Source organism: Sinohyriopsis cumingii, chromosome 10 (assembly GCF_028554795.1).
Source record: "Sinohyriopsis cumingii isolate HCF-2022 chromosome 10, ASM2855479v2, whole genome shotgun sequence".
NCBI classification, from domain to species: domain Eukaryota; kingdom Metazoa; phylum Mollusca; class Bivalvia; order Unionida; family Unionidae; genus Sinohyriopsis; species Sinohyriopsis cumingii.
In genome coordinates this window covers 111373992-111393841 of record NC_142970.1, presented here as the reverse complement: position 1 = coordinate 111393841, position 19850 = coordinate 111373992, and the positions used below count along the sequence as shown (strand labels likewise).

Here is a 19850-nt window from a genome sequence, read left to right as displayed (position 1 = left end):
CATTAAATTCACACAATCAGTACGAAACGTTGGTGTTAGTCTGGACAGTACTCTCATATTGCACCAACATGTCATGAACATATGCAAGGCTGCCGATCTTGAGCTGAGACGCATCAGCTCCATTTGCAATTATCTTTCAGTTGATGCCACTAAACACGTGTGTGTTCATTAGTACTTTCATGACTGGACTATTGTAATTCAGTTCTGTCTGGTTCATCTCAATATCTACTCCAGAAACTTCACAAAGTTCAAAACACAGCTGCTCGGATCATACTTAGAGTACCACGATCAGAGCACACATCTCCGCTGCTCTGTACCCTACACTGGCTATCCATTCGATCCAGAATGAAACACAAAATGTATTCTCTGTGCTATGTTTCTTTTCTTTTTTTTTCATTTTGATCTCATTAACGCTTCTCTCTCAATCTCTATCTCTCTCTCTTATATACTAATAACCACATAGCTGCTGTCAATATTGAACGGAATTATGTTTACTACGTTTAATGAAGCTTCCATAATGCATATTATTTAAAGCATTATGCATTATTCTTAAGCTCATTGCTTATGTTCAGCGTATTAAAATTCGTATTTATCTTTTTTATTCTCGTTTTCACATTATTTTTATTTTCTGAATGAAAATAAAATAAAAATGGTCTCAAATGTGGTAGTTTGTAGGAAGCTTGCTCAAATTACGTAATTTATTTTTGTAATCGTCTCATTATTATTATTATTATTATTATTATTTCAGGCTCAGAATGGGACACAACACCTTCAGGTAATTTAAATGCAGTTATTGTTAATAACAGACGAGTCCTTTAATGATACGAATTTAAAATGTGAAATCCATTTACCAAGAGATTCCCATGAACTGTATATCTCGCCTGCATATCGTATTCATGTAGCGATGTATTCGCCTCATATTTTATTGATGAGGCGTGATGGTCAAAGAGCACGTGTATCCGATATGGCAAAGACCTAATAATGTTTACTACCATACACATTTTCAGCATGTTTTGTTTAAAAAAATATTATTGTTTAAAAAAAATTTTAAAAAATGTTTTCTAATATCATGGTGTTTATTTTTGTAATCACATCATTGTATATGTTTTTATGTTATAGGTCTTGTCTAAAGTTGTAAAGCGCTTAGAGCTTCTAAAGATTAGGCGCTATACAAAATTCCTCATTATTATCATTATTATTATTATTATTATTATTATTATTATTTCAGGAAGCTCTTGCATTATAGATCTGTGTAGGATGTTTAAAAAAACTAACAGAAAAATACGCAACATGCGTTTATTAGAATGTAGAGTTGAAGTGTAGAGAACTAAATGAATCAAGTTGTCTCCACATTATTCATCAGATGCTAAGTATGTGATTACATTCCACTACATCATTATTTGCATTATTGTATTCTTTTATAAAACTAAATTTAGCATTGTCTAAATACCTTGTAGTTTGTCTATATTTCCTCATTCGCTATTCAGGGGCCCCGAGTGGCCGAGTGGTCTAAAGCGCTCTCCGTCACGGATCACTGCTATCTCACCTCTGTCTGCGTGTGTTCGAGTCTAGGGCTCGGCCAATGTGGATATGTGAGAAAGCTTGCCGGTAGCTTCTCGTGGGTCGGTGGTTCTTTCCGGGGTTTTCCCGGGTTCTTCCTCCACCATTAATACTGACAGACATGTATAGCATATATTGTGCTGAAAAATGGCGTTAAACCCTATAACAACAACAACAACAACATTCGCTATTCATTACTGTTTCTACATTAGTTTTCAATATATCTGAAACAGCTAAGTTGCCTTCGGATACACCCTCCCCAACAGACTGAGCTGAACAAGGTTATATCGCAATTCTGATGCTAAAACCTCAATATCACTAAACAGTATTTCGTCAAATAAAAAATGCCAGTGAAATTGCGAGCCACGTGAATGTAGATGCACTAACGGAATCTGATTTCCGGAGAGCGGTTAAGTCTTTATCATAAAATAAATGAACTTCATGTAAGTGGTTATCCTGGGTAGGATTAAGATATTTAGAATAAGATAATATAAATAACACTGTTACATCTGTAGAAGAATGTCGATGTCCCGATTTTATATTTAAATGCTACAACTTAAGTCCTACATATATTTATGGTCCACGTTTGCATTTCAAAAGAACACCTTTCAGATTCTGCGTTGCGCAGGAGAATTTATTATTAATGTAATTCGAAACTCAAGTGCCTTTATCGTTGTGCCTTGGTTTAATATAATATGGGTCGTATTCTTATCATCCGTTAACTTGCATGGTTTAAGTCTACTAGAAAGTCCTCAATATCTAGTGGAAGGATGGAGCAATAAAAGTTAACCTGTGTAGACTGTTTATTGCAGATGTGTTGTGTTGTGTTTTCTTCAATTAAGTCGAATCAGATGGAATTATCTTGAAAGTATCTACGCAATCTAAAGAACGTACAGAATTTGTACATATGTGCGTTTCCGTCGATATCTTGTTAAACGATTGGCGGATATAACATAATGAAAATCAAAAGTAACAACTCGGTTTAGGAATATTTTAAGGACAAAACATCCATGGCTCATATGACCTTTTATTGAATTAATGGCTTCAATTTGTTGACAATAATTCCTCAGATACCGCACTTTGTATACTTCTTTTGATGGTATCGTTATGTCTTTTTAAAAATATCCCAATTCATATTGTAAAATTTACATTTATTCCACCGATTTGATAATATTTCGTAATTGCTATATTATCAGATTGATGACGCAGTGAAATGACGGTAGATTTAGTATTGCGTACAATTTGACGTCTTTTTGGCTGTATCGTCCTCATTCCAAATCCTCGAGGAACTCAGAGATGTTAACTATCGAGCGTTTAAAATGCCCGTCGTTTCCAGAAGTGAACGAAATATTCTTACCTATTGAGCATATAACAATGTTGCAATACTAGAGTGAAAGTAAATACATTTCTAGGGGAGATTAAAATTCAACGAAACAAAATAATGGGAAGATCTCGTCAAATGATGATAGCAGGAGAAAGGAACTACGTAAATTTTTATCAAATATATTAGGAATTCTTACCAGACGATAAACTATGTTATGTTGACTTTGATCATCTGTAGCCATACCTCTACTTATTATTGAGAAAAGTATAATTGATTCACATTGTTGGGCTAAATATAATATTATGTTTTCCTCCACACAATGTAAATTTGGTTTTGAAAAGAAAAACATTGCAAAATCAAGAAACGACTAATTAACACTATTCCACAAAAAAATGTAAAGTAATATTTATCTAAGCAATTTGAATAATTCTGTAAAATTTATCTTTCTAACATATTAAGGAAATAGATTCAACTGTTGCAAGTTATAGGATTATCCAAAGATATATAATTACAAGAATAAACTACGTCTTTACATAAGTGGCATTCAGTCGATCCTATTTTAAACATTGTATATACTGCTCTGCTGTCTGACAAATTCTGTGTAAAGCTTCTTTGCTAATGTTGCGTTATCTTGACTCTAGTACGTTTTGAAAAATACCTAACTATCTTTCTTTTAAATTTCAGATGGTAGCTCACCCAAAGATTGGCCCCTGACAGATTCTGATTCTTCAGAACTAGATGTATGTATAAGCAAAACAGTTTCTGATGTTTCAAGATGTTTATTAATTATTTCAAAGAATATATAATAGCTTTAAAGATGATTCAACTTCAAATAAGTACTGGCAAAATTACTCATGCAGTATAATGGCGAATCTTGTTCCTGCAATACATTATTACATTCGTACTTGATGTTAACTGGGCATATGGTAAATGAAGCTTGCTATTGAAATTCTGATGACACCATTGTCGGTTTACAATTATATATATATATATATATATATATATATATATATATATATATATATATATATATATATATATATATATATATATATATATATATATATATATATATATAACACTAGACCAATAAATTGTATCATGTTCAAGTATGCAGCTTTGCTTTGAAAAGAACTGAGATATTTTGTAAAACGGAAAACCGTAATAGTAGTAACCATTTTTGTACAACACCTTGCTAGCTTTTGTAGATTTAATGCACTCTCGTGTTGCAACTATGGTGCCCCAAATTAATTTCTCACCTTCCACCATGAGTAAGAAATTGAACATCACAAAGTTAAATTTTGTCTTCTTCAAAGAAATCGTGCGGCAAATATCTTCGCCTTTGGGATTATTGTCCATTGGTTTTGATAATATTTTGTGCAATAGTTGTAAAACGTTTGTCACAATTCTTATTTATTTTTATATAAAGGTGCGAAAACAAAGTTTTAGGTAATATGCCCCAGTGGTAGGTACATTCATACACAAAAGACAATATTGGAATAAACTCTCACATCTGTGCAAATACGAGCGCTTTGTTGTTGAGAATGTTTATAAATGCAAGAAGCTCTAGAAACATTCGTATGTATTGATATAACTGTCACTTTTGTATTATCTACAATTTCCAAAACTGTTTGACTTCCCTTGAAGCACAGACATAATCACTTAAATTGTGTAAATCGTAATAGTAGGTACTCAATGGTCAATTTCATCAGTCTATGCGTGAGTCATTGGCCTGATGATTGATGACATATTTGACAAAGGAAAGAAACATATCGTTAAGACAAACGTGTAAAAGGTTATAAATTGCGATGATTAACATCCTTAATCCGCGTTTTTATGAACAAAACATGCTGTAATACATACTCCTACACATTCGTTTAATAACTACATGCAATTCGTACACGATATTGAACTGTTAAACTGCATGAAACCGGGAGGGATTGGATCATACATGCATACATACATACATACATACATACATACATACATACATGCATACAGACATGCGTACATACCTACATACATACATACATACATGCATACATACATGCATACATACATACATACATACATGCATACAAACATGCGTACATACCTACATACCTACCTACATACATACATACATACATGCATACATTCATACATACATACATACATACATACATACATACATGCATACATACATACATACATACATACATACATGCATACATACATACATACATACATACATGCATACAGACATGCGTACATACCTACATACATACATACATACATACATGCATACATACATACCTACATACATACATACATACATAGCTACATACATACATAAATACATACATGCATGCATACATACATACATACATACATCCATACATGCATACAGACATGCATACATACCTACATACATACTTACATACATACATACAGATACTACTTACCTGTCATTCAATTCAGATTTTACTCATACGTCTCCCGAAGATTCCTGACTTTCCGTTTCCAGTCGCCTACAGGAATGGCGAATCTTTGAAATCACACAAAGATAGGAGTGGTGGTCCAAAGAAGTCCAACCACGCTGTAAGAATATACCTGTGTATATGATCTCTCTCTCTCTCTCTCTCTCTCTCTCTCTCTCTCTCAGAAGCGTATTTGATTTTCCAAGTTTAACTTAACCTGGTTTTCATTTTTGTTTATCAACCCTGACAATAAGGATTGAGACTTATAATTTTGTAGTACTCCTTTAATATTATTTAAAGGATTGAACAATGGTAAGTTTTGCCCTCCTCTCTCTCTCTCTCTCCAGTTGATCGATAGATCGATCGATTCATCGATTGATCCATTATTCAAGTCGAAAACACTATCCCATCATAATTTGATAAAAGGAGAGGGTGTAGTAGAGCGCCCTATAATGTTACAAATTATTGCAGTGTGTAGACGTACAACAACAGTCCCAGAATACTTGTGAATTTCGAAACTCACACAACATCATGTATTATGAGAATACCGTGGTCTCAGTTGTACTCTGCTAAATCACCACCACTCTGAGTGTGGATATGAGTAATTGGCTTCCTAACTCCCTCGTCTATAGTGCAACTAGAACATCATTAACACCCTTCTAAATTAAATATATTGCAATAGATTTTTACTGTGACAAATGGCATGTCTACTTAAGCGTAGATGAATAAAGTCAATATTGCATGCTCAGTACTAACGAAAACCAAAACGTACAATATAAATAATTATAAAAGCTATATTGTGATACCTTGCTGAGATGGTAATGAAATAATAATCTTACAAGCCTACCCTCGGTCTTATTTACAGTTAACCTAAACGTGTGACTATTTCTTACGAGAGCAGAATCATGTCTCCCTATTTCTATGAAATTAATCTCAGCATATGAATCTCTAAATATTGATCACATCTTCAAAGACTCTGCCCTCATTTAACATTTGCAATTTCTTCTAACGCTCAGTCTCAAGTACTATTCACAAGCAAACATACTGATATTCATATATAAAAACAAAATAAGTGGCGCATCTCCAATGAAGAACTCTCCGTGTTTGACAAGCTACACAACTATCATAGTAATAATAGTGAATGTATTGCATCCTAAAGTTGTAGGAATTGCATTGTTATCTGTAACAATATTCTCATTATATCGCAACAACTACTACTGCAGATACTAATACTAATATTACAGGTACATGATCGGAAATAACGCCTCCAGGTAAGCATCATTGTAAAACATTTAAGTGATATAATCAACTTTAAAAATGAGTGATCTCTTACCGTGTTACAATGATTACTATGGCTGATCTAAAACAGTGTATTCCAAACATGCATTGATCTTTTGACTTGAATTCTTATTTTCTATAAACTCTCTTGTGTATTCGATTATTGTACGTGTATTGTCTTTGAATAGAGGCTGTCTATTCCATTCAGTTTAAGGGATTATCTGTCAAAGCTGTTATTATGTCTTTTAATTGAATGTAAATTCTTTATAAGCTAGAAGTATGGATTAGGTGCATATGTTTGCGCAAATAAAGATGCTCTAATATCATTCAAAGTTTTGAGTGGGAGCACCTGTTTTAGGTCCTTAGCATTATTCGATGAACTCTTGAGTATGACAGCGTATTTGTCTATGTCTCTATGTGTGTGTGTGTGTGTGTGTGGCAGAGAAGGGTTCGTGGGCTTTTTCTTGTGTGTGGCAGGGTAGAGTTTGTTTGGCTTACTTGTGTTTTAGTCTCCAAATACTTTTGGCAAGAACACATAATTCATTGCAAATATGATTATATAACCAGTTTCTTTACTATTCTAGGTTGCTTCGAGAAGAACTAACCGTCATTTACTGGCCCCTGGTGGCTATGACGCGATGCTATAGTTACGTTCACGTCTTGCAAACTATAGTTTGAATTAAAACTGATTTAATACAATGTCGTTTTTACTTTACTTATCGTACAATATTTATCACACAAAAACATGCCTTGAGAAAAAATTAACTCTTATTTTTCTCTCGCTGCTATCCTTTATCTATGAAGTTTGTCAAAACAAGAAAATATTTGTCACCTATCTGACAACATTGGTGACACGTTTCAATAGTTGCTTTAATTGTAGCACGAAAGATGTAAATCCATCAAATAATGTTCTCTTTAAAATAATATTTGTAACTACTTTAAGATCAATCAACATCCACTACAAAACAAGTGATGAACAGTAAACCACAATTTCTCTGCAAATTAGACATTTGTATGATATCTAACGTCGCTATATGTAGTCCAAATATATTAAGACGAAGCGATAAAGTTAAGCATTTCATAACGACTTACTTCACGCCAAAGTATCAAAAAAGACTAGAAAAATAAATTTTCTTATTAGTCACTATCAGTATTCGCTCAGTATGTCAGATGGGGAAAATATGTAATTTGTTTCAATTAGATTGTGTTTCAAGCAGGGTACGCATGAAATGAAGTTATTCTACCACTTTATCTTCATATTGTACTTAATAAAAGAATGTGTAATTCAGAATTACTGAAATTATCCGTTAGTGCATGCAGTCACGTGGAGCCATATACAATAAGAAGGGTTGCATATGGTGAATATGAACATTAAATCATCTTTAAACAGAGATAGCATGGAGTAAGTCTCTGCAAGCAGTTGCCATTAACTTGGCATATGTAACTTGTGATTTTGGTACCAGAAATGTAGTAACTTGTGGAAATGGTGACGATGAAATAGATGATCGAATGGTAATTTATACAGTGGAGAAACCTATAGTAGAACAGATATGATTATTTCGGATGATATAAGGATTTAATAGATAATATGTAATCGAGTCGAGATCGAAAAGCAAAGAAACAGCGATAACGATAACAGCGTCACATAACTTCTACTCATTGCAACAATTATACAAAATCAAGCAAACCAGGAAACACGAGCGCTTGAAGGAACCCCGATTGTATGAAGGAAGCGCTATCCCATGAGGGAAACACAATCGGCCGAGGAAGACACGACGTTGTGTCCCATAACACGTGATCCTATATACATCTATCACCCACTACAACATTTAAGAGGCATATTAAATGTGTCAGGCGGAATGTTTCCAGTGTTTATGGTAATTGCACACAGGACACTATTTTATACGATTTAACAGATCGGTATTCTTACTCAGCAGCAGAGAGAGCGAACAACATCTAATTTACTCACTCTCTATTCGCAAAATAAGCCTTCCTTTGAAAATCGTAAAAAAAATTTGAAAAACAAAGGATCGCGGTAACTGAGTACCGAGTAGGAGACATTCACCCTTGCTGTTGCTATAGTTAAATAAAATTGTAACAAATAATTCCAGAGAGAGGTCGAGAACAGACTCTAACTGACTCACTCTCAAATCGTAAAAATAAGCCTTCCTGAAAATCATAGAAAGGGATTGCGCTGACAGGGTGCAGAAGATGAGACTTCGCCTTCGTTGCTGTTACTATCCAAAACTTGTATCAAGGCCGATTCGATATCTCGACCATGGGTCATGTAAGTTTATTGTTATGAAACCATGCGGGGATAAATGAGCCTGACTAAATAAATTTCTAACTTAATTATATCTATATCACCGCTACACCAAGTCTGATTAATATTTCGCTCAGGCTGATATTTTAATTCTACCACATGATACTATCAAAACTGGAAGACGTCGAGTAACACAAGTATGCGTTAACTGTCGTTGATGTTGCAAGTAGATACAAGGAAGCAAAGCCGTTATCAGACAGCTGCTGTAGTAGTTTCTGCGTTTGAACGAATTTATCGACGAGGTGGTCTACGATGGCCACTGCTTCTACAGGTTGATCCTTGCGAGAATTTCAAGGTGTAGTATCATCGCTGATGAAGCAACATAACGCCAAAATACTTCGAGGACATACTACTATTCACCGCGATCAGGCAATTGTTGAGCAATTTAATCGAACACTTGCTGAGCGATTATTTGGATATCAGTACGCGAAGGAAATAATTTAAGATACTAGATCACGCGAGTGGGTTGCAAGATTACCAAGTGTGATAGGTGCATTAAATAATGAAGTAACTCGAACAACCAACATGAAATCTATTACCGTAATTACAACGACGTGATTTTTCAATGCAGCAATTGCTGGGTAAAGTGACTGTAAGATATTTAAATGAACCCGGTGTACCTGAAGGTGGTTAAAAAAGAGGAACTGATCCTGTCTGGAGTATTACGACACATAAAATTTCCAACGTGGTAAGATCCGCGGTGGACCTGCAATCTAAACACTAGATTCAACTGCTGCTCAACGTGGATTTACACGTGAATAATTACAAGTAATTCCCGAAGACACGTAATTACCACCGCGATCACTTAACTAGCACCCATACGTCGATTACACTCGAGACAGGTCAACATCGTATTTTCACGTGCATGACTAAGACTACTATCTTTTCCGTCTACGGTAAATTGTCTTGGATTATTACTCGAGTACTGCCACAACATTATACAATTACAGCTCGCACAATGATTATTCTGCTGCTGCTTCAGCGTTATGACAAATTCAACATCTAGATCAAAGTCGCGTTTGTTTTGTTGGGGGGGGGGGACGGGTTGTCACTGGTTTATAACCAACAATTTTTATTCTTCCTATATCGCTGTCAATAACTTCATTAAAGATTTCTGTAACGTCTATGACAATCCTCCACAGCTGTCATCGACAATCCAAACTCGAGTATCAGAGATGGTTAACCCTTGAGATGAGTGAATTGTCATCGCGTATCCTAACGTCCACAGGGATTTATCAGCGTGTATCGCGTCCTCAACAACATAGACATCAACTGCGACAACATCACTTAATACTGGATTATGTTTCTCAGTCTGTCCTGGTATATCACGTCGATATTTTGTCGTCGCGTATCAGCTGGTCTATATCACAATGGTACACGTTGATCTGAATTGTTTTCTTTATGCTTTTCAAATAACCGCTGTTGAAGTGTACCTCGAATTATCTTTCTATTTGCCACTATAAAATCATTTGGTCTCCACACATGTAGATAGTCGTTCATTGAAGTTTCTGAAATTATTTTACGCATTACTTCACACTGAATTGTATTAGGTTGTAGTCTGATTAATTTTTTTAAGCTCCCTTAATTCTACAGCAAGAGATCTATGATCATCACTTATCGCTTCGTAATAATCTACAAAATTCTTAAGCCAATCATGTGGAGATGGTCTAACAAACAGTGGTGGTTGACCATGATCGCCGCACGTTATCACAGTTGTATTTTACAATAACAGCCAATCGAGAAATATTTTTAATATATCTTTAGATCCTGTGCATACTTCATCCCAAATAATAATGTTTGAAATATATTTCTCTCCCATTCGATCAGGAGTCCATGCATCACCCTTGTATCGAAGAAAGCTATGTAAGTACATGATTGTACTCTTCTTTGTTTCATTTCTCTTGCGAGTCTGTGTGTAGGTGTTAAAATAACCATATCCTCCGAATTCTGTCGAAATAATTCGATCACCCGAGTCGTCTTACCAGAACCTCCCGGCCCGTTTAGATAGACCATCTTATGTATGGATACTTGATCATACACAGATGCCGCAGACAATAATTCGGATATCTGATTGCTATAATAAATATCCTTGATCTCAACATCTGCGGATTCAGAATAATTATATAACATTTCTTCTTTTATTCTCCATTTGCCCCATGATGCATCAGCACTTGTAAATTGAGTCAGTAATTCTGAACATTTTTTATCGATATCAAACGAATCCGTTGCATCTCTGACTGCAGTGTCAGGGAATCTATTTATCATCGATAATAAATGTATAGACAAAAAAGCGAGCATTGAATATCTTAAATGAGTAAACTGAGGTGACTCGCCGTCAATATGACCAGCAATTGTACCTAACCGTGTTCCGTCACATAAGTTAGCGTTTTCTCGACTTACAAATATATTTATCTTCGTTGCATCAGCTATTATAAAATCATATTCAGCATCATCTATAATTAATCGTGCATACTATCGTTTATGATCATATGCCCCGCCTTGGGTGAATTTACCAATTATTCTTCTACCGATATCCATTGCAGTTTTGTCATCACCAGCTGGTGATAACCAAACTTCGATCTGCTTCCGATATGATATAATGGCCTCACTTACAACCAACGATATTAATATTTTACAATCAAGCATATATCGTAATAAAACTATTGGTGCCCAGCGTTTTTCTGAAAAGTGTCTACAAACCAAACACATCAGATCGGATGAAGACCCTTAGCAAATTCGAATGACACAATACGAGCGAATCCGGTTAGATCAAAATCGGGCAGTGGTCCATTTATCGATAATCTTCTCATCTCGTTTGTGGGATGTCCAAATCTTCTAAAATTCCCAAAACACTCACCTAATCCAAGAAACTTTCCCGGATAACACACAACCATATCAACCGAGAGAACATTTTTGTGGTCATACTTCGTATTTCACAATCCACCGAGTCCGTATTCACAGCAACTTAATTGTACGTCTTCGAGAAATTTAAATCGTGTTGGCTTCCACGAATTTTTCTCTCTTGCAAAGTGAGCTGTAACTGACGGAACTGTAAAACAATTATTTAGTAATTGCTCAGTATTCTCTGTTGAAAATATCTGCGTGAGATTTTTCATTTCTTCATGAAGAGATTCTTTACGACATATTTCGCCGTTAGGTCGTACAAATTGATCCTATTTTTCATCATTTGAAATGTTAAATAGTCATCCTGACACTGGGTCATTTTTACTTATTTTGTGAATAAAACCAAACATACCTCCTTAGTAAAATCGTACAGTTCGATCTCGTGAAAATATTGTGACTGCGCTGGTCCTCGCGTACGCATTATGATCAATAATTTCCATTGGAGAGCCCTTCGACTTATTCTTTGATTCGTACAAAATCTCCCCGGTATCGTTTTTACTCCTATTGAAAATTTTAATTTACTTCCTAACTCGGCGACATCATTGGTTGTAACTCCGGTATCCTTGACCGATTCGGCCCAATTGTTTATTCGCTCACGTCTAAATCCGTTAACCCATTTCCACGCATCGCGTTTGTAAATGTTCGATTACTCGTTCGGCAACACAATTCAGCTTTGAAAATCTCATTGGAGCAAGTTCATTAATGTTGGGGTTATCATTTAGCTGATAAATTCCCTAAACAACCGCGGTCATAGGATACGCTCGAACGTAATATGGTCTGTCAATACCAGTCAGCATTCCTGGCTTGGAAGTTTTACTTAACACAGCGGTTTTTCCGTTAACAAGGACAGGGTCAGGTTTGTCACGGATAATTCACCCATCATAATCTTATGATAATACAATAAACTTTATTCTGAAAAGATATATTTGATCGTTGATGTAATCGATAATCGTTGTCGCCAGCTTATCGTTCATTGTAGCATCAATGACTTCGTCGTCACCTTGATCGTCGGGTACAATTTTGAATGTCGACCACGTATGAGATGCCCCATCATCACGAAATTCTTTTTTAGCATCCCTGATAATATTCATCTGATTAATCGTCGGATTAGTCAGAGCTCGCCTCCGCAAGTCAGGAGTTATTCTGTCAAGATCAAATCTGGAAGTTTTCCAGGGCTCGATTGTAGATAATCTCTCAAACGTCTTCCATATTATATTTTAGGCAAATATTTAAATAAAAAATATTACATATATGATGACTCAAATAAGAAATCAGTGTAATATTGATGCTAGTATAATGATCAAGTAAAAAAAAGATTGTAATACTGAGTTCGTAAACCCGCAATCTACAGATGCTCTTAAATAACTCGCACTGTTAAATCTTATATACAAAAATTCGTTATCATTTAGCCGATAAATTCCATAAACAATCGCGTATCTTTCACCCAATGAGCGCTATGCTATCTGTCAATTCTAGCCAGCATTTCCCACCCGAAATGTTTACTTAACAAAAGGATGTTATCATCAACACGGACAGGACCAAGTTCGTCACGAATAATCCACTCTGGGATCCACGCATCCGGATTCTTTGGCTCAATAAACTTTACTCTGATAAAATATCTTTGATTGTCGAGATAACGAAGAATCGTTTTCTCTCGCTTATAGTAAATTTTAGAAAATGCATCGATACACAATTCGCCATCATTGTCCCCGCCCCAAATACAGAATATCCACCAAGTGTGCGATGCCCCATCATTACGAAATTTATTTTAGCACCTATGATATAAGAAACCAGATTAACATCCCAATTACCCAAATCTCGCCTATCCGGTTCAGGAGTTAATCTGTCAAGATCAAATCTTGAACTTTCCCAAGGCTGAATTGTAGATAATCTCTCAAACTCTTCCAAATTATATTTCAGACAAGTGTTTAAATAAAAAATATTATATATATAATAACTCAAAAAAGAAATCAGTGCAAGTGGTTCATGGTAGGGTCTTCAACTCCTTGTTACAAATCCTGCCTAAAGGAATTCTGCGGTCAACATTTGCAAAGGGTAAGACGAGGGAGTCTTGGACCAAAGCCGTGTTTAAGATTTGGTGTTGGAGAAAGAGGGAAAACATAGCTGTGTGTGCAATATAGTGGTAAAAGATACAGAGAACTAAAACGATATTATGATATATAAAAAAACAACCCTGTCATTGGTAAGGTTATGAGAACTCCTGAAGATTATATACTCAGATTTGAAGATAAATTATAATTTAGACAAATGATATTATATATCAATGGAGCAAAAAGAATGTGTCAGTCATCCGATCATCAAGAATTATGAAGCATCTCGTGATGGTGTAATCAGCAACTGTCGACTGAAAAAAACAGTCGATGTTGTTGATAACGCCGGTTATCTAGCGTTCTGCGCTGGGAATAAAAGGCATTACTGTCACATGTTTGTGTACGAGACTTTTCACTGGGTTATCAAAAACGGTCTTGTAATCGATCATATTGACTCGGATAAAAAACAAATTCTTTACAGAACCTTCAAGCTATCACACAGAGTGAAAATTCTGCACGTGCTAATACAGGCAAATGTAGGACTGTTTCAAGAAAGGCGGTTAAATCGTTCAATATTGAAACAGGTAAAGAAATAATATCTCAGTCGATGAGCGCAGCTGGTAAGTATTTCGGTATCAATATAAGAGGGGTTCAATATGTAGCAGATAAAATAGCTAAATCAGCGTTTCAAACAAGTATGAAAATTGGATTTTCTTTTCTTATATCCCAATCGTATTAGATAAGGATAACGTAGAAAACTCTGAAACGGATATGTAACGCGGTTGATAGAGTTACCTCCCTTTGACTCTGTCAGATATAAATCAACTGGATAGATTGTCCAATAATATTGACTTGAAAATAAATATATTTTTTTGCGGTTAATTCTCTCTTGTCGTGTATTTCTAAAGTCAGTTAAAAAAAACAAATCTGTAATAATGTAATGTTAATTCGGCAAACCGAAATTGAAAACGGAAGTAAATAACTACGGTCTATCTAACGATCAGCCTGTCTCTTACAACAAACGATATCAGATTTCAGGGAAGTGTCATCAAATAATGTTGATCTTTATCCAAGTTTGTCAATTATACAATAAAGATAATCTTTTCAACAGTCAGCGCTTCCTCAGCTGCATCAGCTGCATGCTTGTAGTAAGGAAAGATGAATTTGGTAAGAAGCAACTCACAGAAATAACGAAATGTATTGATGATTTCCCCAACACATCAGTGACTGCAAACAAGTAAAATAATCGACTGTACAAAAAAGATGTCTGAATGTCAAATCAAAAGGTAAAGTACAGATCTCTGCCGTTGTGTTCCATTTCCAATTATCAATACAAATGCTGTTTATTTAATTTATTGTTTATTCTTTATTTATTTATTTTGTATTATTTTGTATATTTAATACGTGTGTATAGGATACATTTAAAAGTCCGTATATTATGGTTTAATATATGTTTCTGGACATCTTTATAAAAAAGACACGATTTAGACAAAAGTTCCAACTTTGAAAAGCCTTTCTAGTAACAAATGCAAAACACAACATTTCTTGTATAAGGTGAAGCTTACAATGAAGACTGAAATGCTACTTGTATAGTGTAAGAATGAAAACTATCTAAAGCAATAATAGTTTACTGTTGTGCGAAATTATAACGGAATAAAAAAAGGGAGTACATGGCACAGGGTCACACAAACATACATAAAAACAGAGGAGAAAAAGCATTTCTCCAATCAAAAATGCAATATCTCGTCGAACACTTTAGTTGCACCTACATTCTTCGATAGTATGGCAGCTCGCATACAGTTATTCTAAGGACAACAGTTTGCCAGATAGTATAATGGGTGATATGTCCCCTGAAATAAAATTAGAGCAAAAATTTCCATAATATCCAGCCATACCAGACCAGTGATTTCTTTCCCATTGGTAATTTTCAATACTATTCTCAAAAAGAGTCAAATATGTATCAACTTCCTTTTTTATTTAAAAGTGGTTACTAACCTAATATTTCACTTAACATCAGAAGTTACTCTCTCTCTCTCTCTATCTATCTATCTATCTATCTATCTATCTATCTATCTATCTTTCTATCTATCTATCTATCTATCTATCTATCTATCTATCTATCTATCTATCTATCTATCTATCACCCTGTAGTTGTATTTCTGACTCTTCTTTACTTTCTACCTTTCCTGTCTCTCTCTCTCCCTCTCTCTCTCTCTCTCTCTCTCTCTCTCTCTCTCTCTCTCTCTCTCTCTCTCTCTCTCTCTGTGTCGCGCTCTCTCTCCCCCAAAAAGTAAATTTAAGTTTCAAAAGCAATTTTAATTTCTCTGAAATATTTTCAGGAAATTCGTATCACGGACACGTTTCTAAATATTCTTTTGCAATTCTATGGTCTTAAACTAAGTAACAGAAAACAGCGAAAATTAAAAGGTATGTAAAATTCAACAAATATTTTTTTCCATAGAATAAAAAAGTAAAAATCTAAATTAAACTTAGAGTATTCTGAGTTAAATCACAAACTGTCTTAACATTTGTATCACAAGTCCAAAAGTATATAATGTGTGTTTCAGATGAATACTAATACTGAATGTGCTGTGTGGATGTAGTCTGGAATAGTGTGATTTGTCAATAGTCTTGATGTATCACAATTATATAATCTCAAATATTCTTGAATGAGTTAACAATAATTTCCAAAACAGTAAGTTACTCCTAGAGACACAATTTAATTCCAATGGAAATTTTAAGCAAAGAAATTGAACCCTCTCAACCGAATAAACCTTGAATCTACCAAGACTGGTGTTATGGTATGGCATGACTAATTCTAAAGTACACAACATTTATATCGAAAGCTGAGACACGATATCATAACCAGGATGAGAGTCATTTTCCCATCATGTTCGTAAAGAACTTGCTTCAAGGATATTTTTACCTTCCAAAGAGGCTAGTTCTTGAAGTCAGCATCAGTAATATGTGTATCAGTAGGAATTGTCATCGTCTAGTATTTTGACTACTGGTTGATGTAGAACGTTCAAGCGAGATGGTATGGGAAAAGTAATTCCTTGTATAAACAACATAGAAATGCGTGCAATGGTTCTGGGTAAATATCAACTTTATCAGGCGACTTGTTTCCCTTAGGCAACACCTCACTATTAGCTTCCCTCCAGTGACAGAGAGGTACACGTCCTCCATTTTGTGAGAAAATCTGGAACTCCTCTGAAATTTAGACTTTGAGATGATCACTCATCGAGTCAGCCATATTCAGTAAAAAGGATTACCCATGTGGAGAGTCGAATCATACAGAGTCGTGTGGGTTTCACCGAACAGTCTCAATACCAATTTATAACAGCTCCACTCTTCCAACTGTGGGGAGGCCCTTGGTGGATTTGTTTCCTTCGGGACTGAACGACAGGCTCTCATTATTTTTTTTTTCAGCACTAGAGCAGAAAGCCTGCAAAGTGGACACTTTTGGTCTAAAGTGGGATAGTGTTCATACGTAGGCCAAGCCACAAGTGCAAAATCAGCTTGGTTCAGATAACTATGTTGATATCTCAACGTGGTCCCAAAGGTGGTAGCTAGATGACCTACATGAATTGTTGGTATACAAGCCCCAAAGACTGCAGCAGAGGAAGAAACCTCTTGTCGCATCACAGTAGTCTCTCATCAACAGCATACAGATTTTCCATCTGTATGCTCGGTTCATATCAACAGTCAATCATCACGATGCATTTTTATGCCGAATCTCCACATGAATCGTCCACGGTCTTATTCGTATATGTGCGTAGTGGCTCTTTGACCATTCGGTGAGAGACGTGAAACCGAAAATAGGTCCTGATCGTCAACTGGACGCCTTGAAACGTTTTATTCTTGCGTCATTATTCACTAACATTATACGAGTGAAATAAATACCTTAGTACCACAGTATGAAAGAAAATCAATAGCATGTACAACCTACTTATGGATGGAATATTATTAAAGTTCTATACTTTGATGATCATTTGCGACAAAATCATATACTTTGAAACCAATATGATTATCTTTATCATATTTGTGTTCAAATTCTAAACATTGATCATTCATGGTGATAGAACCATGCATCAGTTATATTTGTGTATATGTTCTATAGCTTGTTCAATTACTCCTTTAAGTTAGACATTCTGTTTAGTTCATGTTAGGAATGATATCGTTCCTTAATAATAATTATTTAACTCAGCGTGCATCATTCTGACATGTTATGCTCACTTGTATAGTGTCACATTCATCGTTCAATTACATTAGAAATGAACATGTAATTCGAGAAATCTTTACGGTGTCTTCTCTAAAATCCAACCATATCATAGCTTCGTTCTACTACAAAGTACATTAATACATACCTATACATGTGCTTGATGTTGACGGAAAACGTATGAGTGTGGTACGAGCTTCGGAAGACCTGTTACATGAAATACTCAGCGGGACATATCTGAACAGAAATGGACAAATTCATCCAGGAGATTCTATTTAGCCTCGATGTGATTGTTTTGCAGTAACCATCATTAAAAGTGATATGGAAGGAGATTAAAATACCAGATAAACAATTCTTGTGGATTTTGATCGATAGTTCGTTGTCCAGGCAACTGATAAATTCTTTCAGAATGCGATATATTTTATGGAAAACGTCCTGTTATGAAAACGCATGGAACAGTGTCGTCCTACTGAGCCCATTCTAGAACTGAAATCTTAGAAATCCTCGTCCATTATAAAAATGGGAAAATGTTCCGAATATAGGAAACACATAAAGAGGTAATAACGATATAAATTTAAAACATAACACATGATTTGCGTTAATTTGATTCACATTTGGATGCATTATTCTGGACATCAGCATTAATCCTCAATTTCGTATCTTATACTAGATCCTGGTCCATATAATGAAGTTCTTATAGTGTACTTTGGTACTGTATATGGTATTGTAGTATGCCTCTCTTTCTGGATAAAATCAGTTATGCAGTTGGTCAATACATTTGCAGATCTCATTAGTTTATTTTATTGGTTCTGTTGGAAAACAATTACATTGTAAAAATGTATCAGAAGTTACAGACATTTTAACTCGCCAGGCTGTTATGTCAGATAAGCTTTTGGTATGGCTCTTTGTCCATCATGAGTCCACTTCTTTTTAAAAGAGCACAAACCATTTCAGTCAGATTTTGTAGAGAGAATCCTGGTATAATCTCTTTTCAGCACCAACTGAACAGATATAGACCACATATCGAAAAAGGAACTTCCATTCAGGTTGTGCTAACGATATCTACAACATATGGTCATTTTTACTAAATATAGGCAAACATTAATCAACTTCTCAAACGCCTTTAACAAACTATAACACAATCCAGAAATTCATATTTTCAGGTTCATACGAACGGCGATGATGCGCCGTCAAAATTATATTTGTTAACAGACTCTAAGAAATTAGAATTTTTGAAAGACATTTTTAGATCTATCCTTTGCTTATTTTATCTGCATTCCATGAGTAGGCTTCACACATAATGCCATTCGTTAAAGATAGAACCAACATTGACGCATTTTGTATTGGCGACAACACAGAAATGAATAGTTACAGAAGCACATTAGTGTGAAACGAAGTGTTAAAAGGCTTTGAACTGGAGTACAGACCTTGTGAATCTTACTGAATCTTATATAGTGATATTGGTGGCACAGCATTAATATTGTAAACTAGGTTCGTTGTTCTGGTCATAATGTCTCGTTTTAATCTGTCTTAAACTAACCTATAGCGATGTTTATTTTAGAACACAGTTTCTGAAAAGGGGCAAATTTGAGACAGCGCAGAATAATGTAACCATGGCTAATAGGTAACTTTTTTCTTTTCAGATTCACATCAATCAAAGCAAATTATTTTTCCCAGCAACGTATTTTCTCATGCAGCGAGAAAGACCCCGTTTCCTCGTTTGAAACATCTT

At 35.1% G+C, this 19850-nt stretch overlaps 1 protein-coding gene across 11 annotated transcripts in view; it reads left to right on the top strand.

Annotated features, from left to right (window-relative positions):
• The window catches only part of LOC149791028 (uncharacterized), a 75085-nt gene extending 67765 nt beyond the window's left edge, over positions 1 to 7320 (top strand). For all 11 annotated transcript variants that reach the window (XM_089972914.1, XM_089972912.1, XM_089972919.1 and 8 more), the window contains 5 exons: positions 749 to 775; positions 3569 to 3624; positions 5345 to 5464; positions 6588 to 6614; positions 7206 to 7320. In XM_089972914.1, coding sequence (XP_089829040.1) covers positions 749 to 775; positions 3569 to 3624; positions 5345 to 5464; positions 6588 to 6605 — 221 coding nt within the window. In that variant the 3' untranslated portion in view covers positions 6606 to 6614; positions 7206 to 7320. The remainder of the gene's footprint in view (positions 1 to 748; positions 776 to 3568; positions 3625 to 5344; positions 5465 to 6587; positions 6615 to 7205) is intronic.
• The last annotated feature ends 12530 nt before the right edge of the window (positions 7321 to 19850 follow it).